We start from the raw sequence: 11317 nt of genomic DNA, 5'->3' as shown, positions 1-11317 counted from the left end.
ACTAACTCCTTTGTCTTCTTTTATCATCCAAAAAGCGTTGTAAAGACAAGTTGTAAGACCTATAATTAACTAATGCAGCGGGTTAATGACTGGAACAATTTTCAGTGATTGTCGAAGGAATGTGAAAAATGCACTACGCAGCCATTCAAAAATTCTGCCTCTCTGGTACCCCATGGGAAGTTTGTAACTGGAGGGGGAGACCCGAAACTTTCTAACCCCAGAAAGCAAAAAAGTGTATATGGAAATAAGTATGCTTCTGTATAAATTACAAAATTAATCATCACTGGTGATACAGTTTACAGCGATCAAGCACCTCTGAACTGACAGCAGTAAACAAACAAGCCTTGACACACTGTTGACACTGAAACTGACTTGAAACTGACACTGAAATACATGCACAGTAATCTCTTTCACAACATTTTCCGTTTTACTGATAATCTTTACATCCTCTCTCTCTTCAGTTTAGTACACAACAAAAATCTTACTGATAAAAATTTTAAGATAAAGAGTAGAAAATCCGCTTACTCGACGGCAATTTCACAGTCAAACAAAGCAGCTCACAACTGGACATCCATTTCACACATAAAGCCTATGTGTATATCATGCATACCACGATAATAGTCCAGTTGAGTTTGTTATTTTAGCGAGTTTCACAAAATCGAGGTAGCGAGGTATGCGTCTGACCTTGCAGCTCAGTCGGTAGAGGAAGGGGACATTAGGATTTTCGGTTTTGCGGTTCTGGCTGTTTTGTAGATCGGCTTTTCGGTTTTCCGGCAAAAAGACGGTTTTTCGGTTTTGGTGTTCATTGCGGATTTTTCGTTTTTTAGAATCTGGTTTTCGGTTTTCCTAGAAAATAATAGCGGTTTTTCGGTTTTGTTATCCGATTTGGTTTTTCGGTGTTCCTATTTTGTCCTATTTGGGTTCCGGTTTCTCTCCGATTTGAGTGGCAATTGATCTCGAATAGCCGCGAAACGCCAAAGTTATTGAGAGGAATTCCTTGGGGCAATTGGCGCAATCTCCCAAGCTTTCTCTGTCCATAACAAGGGCGCTTCATATGAAAAGAAGACAGCAGAAGAAGCGATTGGTTTGGTTCACCATTGCAAAACTGTACTTGAAGAGCATGTATATCAAATACTTGATGAGAGTAACATCACTGGCGCCCTAAATCAGTGGTCCCCAAGGTCATGTCTCTGCAACAGCAAACTCTATCCAGTTAATGGAATGGGGACTAGGAAGACTAGCAGACATTCTAGGAGAGTCAGTATGACTACCAAGCGCTTGATCTTTTAAGCTGTATGACATTAGACGTTGAAAATTGCCACACCACTGTTTATTCCAAGAACGTGAACATGTCTTGCCAAGTCGTTTGGTGCAACAATGAAGGAGAACGTCAAACGTGCTACAAGCTGGGCTGCGTACTATCACACCAGTCGAAGGTCCTGGTACCCAAATCCCGACACATAACGTACCTCTCCGTTGTCAACCTTCCTGCAAATGACTGTGACCTCTTACGCAACTGGGCCTCAGCATATCACGGTGCTGCAGTAAGATAAAGGACAGGGCGGCAGGAAGCTACAATGGCTAAGCACGGAACATTGCCAGAGTATCTTTGTCAACGCCATCTCGAAGTTGGTGATAAGGTTAATCTGAACTTCGGAGTGGATGAAGATGAAGGACCCCATGAAGATGTGAACGAGCATCATGAAGTGAGTGAGGAACCTAGTGACTCCGACGAAAGCTGACGAAGAAGTGTAAGTCAGTGCAGATGACAACAATTCCCAGGACCAGAAAGATGAATTAGGACATCGACGAATTTCTCTTTGGTATAAGGTCGCGATATGGAAGGGCGGTGAGGTTCAATAATCAACTGCTGTTTTAACTAAGTATCTGTTTATTACCACATTTAACCTTAGAGCAAGTTCCCGCTGCCATGTAAAACAAGAAACAAATTGCACCGGTTAGCTTCCTCAGTACAATTGCATGTTTTAGACCAAGATTAAACATTCCAGTCGAATCTCCAAACTGTCAGGTCTTAGTTGGCAATTTTCGATTGAAGCTTCCAGAGCTACAACTTTTTGCGATTGCAAAATTGCAACTCTAGAGAGGACTTGTGTGCAAACTAGGCTCCATGACCAGCTGCTTTTCGGAAAATGAGGCCACATCTGAGTCCAGGCCCGAAAGAGAGGCAGAAATAAAGCCTATGATTTGAGCAGATAGATACGAAGGCTTTGGACAAGTCCATGACATTCACAAATACTTTGATAAAATAAGTGATAGCATAGTTTGCTCTCCATGCCCCACTCCCCATATGGGGTAGAAATCTAGCACTTCACATTACACCCTAAAGGACGGTGCCTACTATTGTTATTGCCCCATACGTTCTGCGCATCTCGATATTCTCTGGTTTCCTATCGGTGATGCTTACCAATACAGTGATATTTTTGCGCAGTTTAAAACTATCCGGAGAAAGTAGATCTTAGTAAGTACTCTTGGTATCCAAAAAGAAAATAGGGGGTAACTACTTCCTTTAAAAATGCGTTGGTTACCCCCAATTTTCTTTTTGGATACCAATAACACTTGTTAAGAGCTGCGTTTCCTGCATAATCATAAACCCGGGGCAAAAATACCTCTGAATTAGTAGGCACCGTCCTTAAGAAGGAAAACATTACCTGAAGACCTTGAAAGCCAACCGTTCTAAATTAGTATTTTGTCTCTGGGTGTCCCTTCCAAACGTCGTGCTACTGCGGTGCCGAACTCAAATGAATTTGGCTTGGCAGTGGCACGACGATGTCACGGCAGCGGTTTCAAACGTCGAACCTAATACAGTCGCGCCAAATTCAAAAGACAAAACAAACCATCCATCCAGCGTAATAGTATGTAAATAATGCAAAATACATTAAATCAATTTGTGAATTGAGTTTGGCGCAACAATAGCACGCCGTTTGAAACGTCGCCGTCGTGCTACTGCCGTGCGGTGCGGCAAGTCCTGCCGTGCTAAGTAGTCGTGCCGAACCTAAGTCAACCGTGCCGCGCTTAATGGTTTCAAACGGCGTGCTACTGCCGTGCTTAAATCGAAATGACAATTTCATTTGAGTTCGGCACGGCAGTAGCACGACGTTTGGAACAGGCCTTGGGGCCTGAGGTGTTCCCCGACAAAAGAGGATTTGTTCGCCGTGCGAAAGTGAGCATGAAATCAGATGTTTTTGAAAGACCTATTGATAAACTCTGCCTTCTGGTTGAAGGAGAAGAATGAGGTGATCCAAGATGCCAATTTTGAACGATGTTTGACTTTGAGACTCGATTTCCAGATTGAAAAACGTTGTTTTAAATTTATAGCTCAATATTTTCCGCCGGCGATAAGTTTCTTAGTGTGCACTTGATATAATGCGAAACTGTAGTTAACGCTCCTATGGACTGGCACGCGTAGTTTCTGTTTAGATCTACTTCATGTAAGTGACTCGACTTAAGCTGTCTCACACTTAAGCTTAGGGACCGGTGTTAGATCCAAACGCCTGCTCATTAGCGGGGTTGCATTCCTCTCTTAGGAATGCAGTTGTCAGTTTTTCAATCAGGAATTTAGTGCTTAATTTATTCGTTCCCTTAGAGCTATTTAAGGCTTAATTTAGTCATTTCTAGGGTTCTCGATCAGTTCATTTTACTAAGTAAGTTTTGTATCTGTTTTTTTTCCTAGTCTTAACCGCTTTTCGCTTTCACTGCATGGGTTGAGTTCGCGCCGTCATAGGCAGATGAATGAAGAATAAAGCGCGTTTGAATTTTTATCGCTGGAGTTTTGTAGTCGTAAGAAGATCACAATCCGTATGGGCTATGTATTTTAGCTGTAAATGTAATGTCTGCAAGATATTAGCTATTGTAATTACTCTGAAATTCGAGACGAAATAAACTTTTAAACATGTGTGTATGTTACCTTCATTAGGGCGCATGCGTACACTTTGTAAATTGCGACTCCAGTGCTTACCATATGTCAGATAAAATGACTGTTCTCTTGAATATATAAGCCATCGAAATGTTACGGTAAATTGTAATAACAAGGGCGGTCTGGAGCTGTGAGTAGGCGTGGGATTTGTCACATATGGTATAGGGGCCGACATATCCCTCCCTCAATGCCGTACCGGGAGGCGAGGTCGGTAGCAGAAAGCAGCAAAGGGCCAACTGCGTCCAAAAGTGATCGCACGGGCCGAAATCCCGGGATGATTCGTTTGGTACGACGCTCCAGCGCCACGTCTGGAGGTACTGCATTTTTTTCTCTTGTTCAAAAATTCCGTCCATTCTTACCATACCGAAAAAAGATGCTGGTTTTTATAAGGAATTTACATTTCAGTCGATTGTACAGGCATAAACGAAGAGAACCGGCCGTGCAGACTGGGACGCCTAAAATGCTTTGTTTCAAAGCTGGCGGTTCACGAGTGAAGTTGTATCTCTGGCCTTTCTGTGGACGAATTCCAGGACCTACCGATACAACTTTTGAGAATTAAAAACTTCAATGGATGCGGCATTTTGCTGGTAGGAATGGGTGGCCCGACAGTTATAAAAAAATCTATGAAATGAGAATCGGGGTCTTCCCTTGTCACGGAATAGCAGAATTACCCAGAATTCGTTTGGGCATGAACGAGGCAACTTGAGAAGCACGAGACTGGATGGACCTCATCAAATGGCTGAAGCCCGGCCTGAGGAAAAAGTGAGAAGAAAATTTCTAGCCAGATACTAAGGAGCAGCCCTGGTGTGTGCTGTTAATGTAAACTTTAGATTTCTGAACAAATTGTTTTTCTAGAAAGTTCGCGACAATTATTTGTTTTTTCGCTCAAATTTGTGGAGCTTATCACTCAAGTTGCCTTTCGAACAGTCAACATCGGGCTGAAATAATCGAAATATGACTTAATCAGAGCGTTATAAATTTGAATAGCAGTTTGTTTTGGAATAAAGGGTCGCATATCCAAGACTTTGACAAAGGAGAATGTTGTATCGTTTTCTACCGGCTGAGTTCAGAAACTTCACAAGTTTTTCAGATGGCGCCAAGGGGAAAATACCGTTTTCAAATCCATTGCTGTTGCAACTTCTCCTTAGACTTCGCTAATGTAAGAGGAAGTAAAATTTCTTAAATCAGTTAAAATTACTGCTGCGTTTATTGGTGGGAAAACGAGGGGGTCGATGAGGTCGTTGTTATGTAATTACTGTTTTGTTAAAAGAAATGTTTTGGGATGTCTAATGCCATTTCCCCGCAACTATTATATATTTTGAATTTACGTCACAGACACAATCTATCGTTCACCCCTGCAGCCATCTCTTCTCGACGAGGATACCCGAACTCCAGTGAACGGCGGAAATCGTCGGAGCCTACACCACGTACGGCTTTTCCATATTTGAAAAAATCATTAAATTTATGAAATCGTGGTGGGAACAAAACCGCCAGTAATCGCCGCTTTGAAGATTCCTCATCCCAGACCTACCGAAGAGTTTCGTAGTCAGGCTTGTCCGTACAAATAGCCCCTATCGGTGTTGTCAGCGGTTTTGCCACATACACGAGGCTAAGGGGTCATTTTGTTTCGAATTGACCCTCAAGCCTCTTTTGCATGTAGATCTAAACAAAAAAAGATGCGCCTGTAGGCTCAACTCCAATAAGGTCTATTCATAAGCAACGTATTTTCGTCCTCTCTAAGACCGATCAAAAAGTCGGTGGCTACCATTCCGCCGGACACATTTGTTCATGAACAAAAAGTACGAGGCAGTCCTTGCTCTTTTCGTATCGGGCTCGTGTGCATGCCCCATTTTCCTTTTTGCCCGCAAACACAATTAGAAACTTCAGATTGGAGTTACCAATACGACTGCGTTTACAAAATATTCTATCTGAGCACTGCGAACACTGCGTTTTTGTAAGTGCTCTTGCGCAAAGCCGCAATCTCGTGGTCGTGATCGTAAAAGATCTCTAATGACATAGTTACTGATTCGTTAATTTTTAAGACTATTGAAAAAATCGATTACACACTCTACTTACAGATCGTCAAGGGTACTGGGATATCCCGCTCATTTTCGTCCGTTTGACTGAATCAATGCAAGGCTGACGTTTCCTCCTTTAAGAAGGCCTCACGGAAAGCATCGCGCGAGTCCTCTTCCCGACCTTGTACCGGCTGTGTTCTACATTAAGAGGGTAATCCTTCGTCATTGAAACTCAATTTATAATTAGGTGAACCGACAACGCCCAAATGTTTTTTAACCTTCAATAGATCACGCAAAATACAAGAAATTTGTGAAATAATCACGTCAGTTTTCACCGATTTTGTTATCTTTGTAAGGAAAGTGTGGTGTTTGAATAACCATGTAACCAATTTATGTTTTAGAATGTTAATTCTTTAACAAAAAGAAAGAGAATTCATTCGCTATGTAAACTGACCGGATTAGAACTTCCTTACGGTCACGGTAAATATATAGCTTAGAACAAGAAAGAAAGTAAGAAGCGTTTTCCCCGGGGGGGGGGGGGGGGGACTCCCATGTGAAACAGACGGGGATGCTCGTCGTCTCGCTTAGGGGTGTAAATTTTGGATTTTGGTCTCGCTTAGGGTGTTCCGGGCAAAGCGCCAATATTTTATGCCACCAAGGTCTCGTTTAGGGTTCCGCGAAGTAACACAGAATTACGCGAAGAGAAACAGAAGTCAAATTTCCTTTTAAATTTCTTTTTAGATAAAAGCATTCGATGATTATGCCTTTTTATCATTAAAACTCATTGCGTGTCGTATTTTTGTGTTTTTAAACGGTCTCTTTTAGGGGTCAAAATTTGCTTAAGCCACGCCTAGATTAGTCTCCTTTAGGGGTTAAATTCAAAATTTCCGACGAGCATCCCCGTCTGTTTCATATGGGAGTCCCCCCCCCGGGGCGTTTCCTGACAGATGTGAGACGTATTCGCAGCAAATGTGCGTTCTCACTTTAGTGTTAGCTGAGAATCGTATATTTGATTGTGAATAAACTGTATTACATGACTTTGCGATTAACAGGTGTTGTATTACATAGAATTCAGCGCATTAATATTACCTTAAGAAAGCACTATATACTTGGTTTGGAACCAACCACTAGAGGCCCCGATTACCATGGCACTTTGATCTTTAAACGTGTAAAAATAGATGCAGTGCAATCAGAGAAAAATTGTAAAATATCAATCGAGTGATGTTGGGGATGCTGACCCATCAAACGAGGATCTTGACGAACGCGCACTCTTTGTCCTTAGAGCGGTTTTCAATTGAGTGTCGAAAGTAATCAGCGAATTGCTTTGGTTTCTCATTACTTCATTCAGTAATTGGTTGAAATTCCTCGCGCCACTTTTTGAACCAATCAGAAGTGAAACCAAAACCAATCATGGCTCGCGCGTGCACATTTTCCCGCGCTTTGTGTCGGCTACGTGTAATTACTTCGAGTTTTGATTGGTTTACTGGATTGTCTCCGTCCTTTTTGATTGGCCAAAGTAATTAGTTTGGTTTTGGTTTTGCGACACTCGATTGAAACTCGCTCTTATCCAAGACTAATTTTCGACTAATCTATTTTGGATGCATTGATGCAGTTGTAACAGAAGCCCTCTGACCTTGAAGCGTTTAACTCTGGTTCAGAGCTGGGGCTTTTTGAATTTCAAAATCTCCTTATTTGGATGTAACGGACCTCGCGTATTTTCCCCCCGCATGCAGCTTCGATCTTATTTTTTCCAAATTTGGGCATAAAATTGCTGTCCTAAAATCCCCAGCTTTGTTCCAAGGAAGCGAGTTGCAAGTGTCACGCTTCAAGGTCACGTGCTTCTGAGCCCGGTTGTTCGAAGGCCGATTAACTTAATCCAGGATTAGTGTAAACTTTTGTTTCACGTTTTCAACTTTTTGATGAAAGTTTCTTTTGCTTACTTTTGCTTTTCAAGATTGACTTCTTCTAATGTAGAACTTTGCCGAATATCAGGGTTGAGCAGCATTTGGCAGTAGGGAAATAAACTCCTTGGTTATTTTTAATCTGGGATTAGCTTAATCGGCTTTTGAACAACTGGGCCCTGGTTGTAAAGAAAGCCTGTTTAAATCTTGCAGGAGATACCATAAAAGAAGTGATATCTTGTTAGTTCTGAATATACCCCTCACTACAAAATGGATGCCAATTTAGTTTTCGTTTATTTGCCCTCGTTGACTCGTTCTTAAAATTGTAATTCAAAGAATATTTAAAGTGCTACTACGACAGAAAAAAACAATTCTCTTTTTCTTTGGATTTCAAAACTATGTTAGCTAAACAATAAGTGACCCAAGTTTTAAGTTCTGATTTTAAAAAGACACCTGTTTATTTAAACTGGAATTTTCTTGTTTATTGGTCCGCCATTACTGACTTTAAAATCTTGAGAGAGCTGGGTCGAGGAGAAAATGACGTAAAAGGCTCACTAGTTTTGTGTACGCGGCTGAATTAATATGCAGCACGGGAGTTTCGGGCTTTCAGAACCCGACGTGTTTTGCATGTATAATAAATTGCGTTTACACGCTGAAATTTTAAGCTAGTGAGTAAATGACGTCGTTTTCCCTAGATCCAACACTCAATCGGTCAGTCTTGAACGTGAGTAATGGCGGACCGTGAAATCCAAAACCTACACTCAAAATAAACAGCCTTTGGATTAAACTAAAAGCTCAATATTTTGCCAGTTAGGTGCTATGCGAACACGCTTTCAAAATCTGAAGAAAAAAAGGAAATGATCTTCTGACCATAGTAGCACTTTAACCTTGAACGAGGCAACAATGGTTAATTTGACAGCCAACAAAAGAATACGAAAATGATGCCATTTCTGAATAAGGTATTGATCCAACCGTACGGCGGCTTTCAGGGGAAGACATTTTTTTCCCAGGCATAAGTGCTTTCAGTCAACGCGCTCGGTGTACTTAACAAACAGTTTTCTTAGCTTTATTTCGGAAGTTTGTCAATTTCTATTGGGCCAGTTCTTTTAAGGAAGACGGAGACGTTGAAGTATCAAAGCATTTCCGGCGTTACATAATAATCGTAAGATATTATTCTTTAAGTTGTCTCGGAGCAAAAATAATGTAAACTTCTGAAAAATACATCACAAACATCACAATTTAGAAACATGATGTCTCAAAATTTGATTTACACAAAATGCTTGTCGAAATCGGTATGCCGGTATCACTCAGTTGCTTGCAAATTCCATTCTCCGACAAATATAAAATCAGTTTAGCTATCTTACTGTTTAAAAAGCAAATCTTTCGGAGTTTCTTAATGATCTCTGATCGAAATGTAACAGAACTTGGTATGCTTAATAGATGCCCTCTCCATTTTGCCTTTAATGATTTTCCCTATGGAATGTTACCAAAACCGAATACAGGGATGCCTATTGACAGAACCATTTTTTTCCATGACAGTTGTTTTGCGGAATCTTTGTTCGTATGTAGTTGATTTTTCCCTAATATACAGACTGAAGTCAAGGCTCATTAGCCGTTTCAGCTTCTCGTCGGTTAACCTTTGATTTTCCATGATGCTACTTTCTGGCTGCATATGTAGATTGCCTCCTTGTAAATCAAATATTTTCTGTCTTCCTTTGACAATCTTTGTAAAAAAAAGAACCCTTATTCACTTTTTTGAGCTGCGCCGAATCAAGTGTGGAGACCAACCACTTCCCTCGCATCCTTTGTTCCTAGAGTGATATGAAGTCAACGGAAACGCAGAGAGCGGCGTTGCAAGTTTTTTCGTCGAGCGATGCTCCCTCTGCGAGAGGGAAGATGTCCTAATAAGGCAATGAAAGAAAACATCAATAAGTGTGTTTTTGGCGCGTCGCCCCAGATAAAATGAGATAAATTATATCTGCACCCCCTGAAGATGACTCTGATCGCCTACATTTGTACTTAAGTTATTCCAATCCAAGACTCCACCACATCTCTTGTATTTTTCTCCCTTTAGTGCTACCACACGAAGTCCTTGCTAGACTGATAGTAGACGCACTTTGCAGCTCTGACCAGTTCAAAACGATATTGATGTACTTCTCACAAACGCTCTCGGTCCAGAAAACGGAAAATATGGCTTTCACGTTTATCTATACAACTAGTAATATCCCTGAGGTTAGGCAGTGCGGGCGAGATCGATCAAAGGAGACGTGTGACTTTTATCACGCGTGTACTATGACTGAATAGTTAACGAGTTTATCAATTTTTTTAGGCCAAATAAATATCAATGCCTATCTCAGATGCAACAAGCGTGCGATTGCGTTCTATCAGCGATTATAAAACAATTCGGATTGTTATATACATAGCCTTTCACGCAACAAAACGAGCACAGTGATTGGTTGCTTCTTGGTCACGTACCCCCGAGCAAATTCAAATGTATCCTGATCGGGATACAATTCCACAGTTGTTGCCCGCTCCGGATGTTTTGCTAAAAAGCACTTAATGTCTGATCCCTCGGGAAACTAGTTAGTTTTGTTTTTCCTCGGGAAAACAAAACTAACTGTTTCCCTCGGTACCATACATTAAGTGTATATAGTTCGCGCACTCTCATTGGTCAATAGCTGTGTTTAGCCGTGTTTAGATGGGACGACGGAAGAATTCGAGACAGTTAACATAACTGTCTCGAATTCTCGATTGTCGAATCGGCCTTTTGATTGGCTAATATTACGTTGAACTTTGGCGCGAGAGGCCTTTGCACCGACAGCGGGAGTAAAATTTGTAAACATGTCGGAAGACTGGTGTATGGTTTTCAAAGTTTTATTGCTTAGTTTTGTCCACAAAATACTTCAGAAGATCTTAAAAAGTTTTAAAAGTGCTCAAGCGAGGTATGGAAGGTAAACATTTCTTTTATTTCAAAATATTTTGCAATTTGTTTGGGGCTTTTGTTCACGATCGGTGGTTTGACAGCCTCTCGATAACTTTAACTATGATCTCTGTGCTTATATGATAAACAAATTACTTCATGGTTGGCTCGTTTCTACGATTTTTCTTACCCAATCGTTGTGAAGGATCATTAAACTCACTCGTTCGCTTCGCTCATTCGTTCGTTTACGCGAAATCGTGAGTAAAAATCGTAAGCACTCACCAACCACGAAGTAATCTATATTTACAGCACAAAAGCATCTTACAAGAAAAGGGAAGCTCGCTTTGTATACTCTCCGTACACAAAGAGGGAAAAAAGAAGAATCTGCAATTTTTACCAAAACTCTTTGGGTCAGCCAAACGTCATCATAGTGTATTTTGTTTGAGAAATAGAAATCATGTACCGTGTTTCTATCGAGTTATAGAAACACAAGTGAAAGTTTGGGAGAACGAGAAATGCTGTGAGAACGCGAGCCGCGGGCGAG

The 11317-nt window shown here is 41.1% G+C and overlaps 1 protein-coding gene across 2 annotated transcripts in view; it reads right to left on the bottom strand.

The window, feature by feature from the left end:
- Positions 1-8896: 8896 nt before the first annotated feature.
- Positions 8897-11317, bottom strand: part of LOC138049182 (uncharacterized) — a 15647-nt gene continuing 13226 nt past the window's right edge. For both annotated transcript variants that reach the window (XM_068895358.1, XM_068895357.1), the window contains one exon: positions 8897-9754. In XM_068895358.1, the coding sequence (XP_068751459.1) occupies positions 9681-9754 (74 nt within the window). In that variant the 3' untranslated portion in view covers positions 8897-9680. The remainder of the gene's footprint in view (positions 9755-11317) is intronic.

The sequence above is a fragment of the Montipora capricornis genome, chromosome 5, assembly GCF_036669925.1.
Source record: "Montipora capricornis isolate CH-2021 chromosome 5, ASM3666992v2, whole genome shotgun sequence".
Classification (NCBI taxonomy): domain Eukaryota; kingdom Metazoa; phylum Cnidaria; class Anthozoa; order Scleractinia; family Acroporidae; genus Montipora; species Montipora capricornis.
The sequence above is the reverse complement of the archived record's forward strand: the minus strand, read 5'-3'. Positions and strand labels throughout refer to the sequence as shown.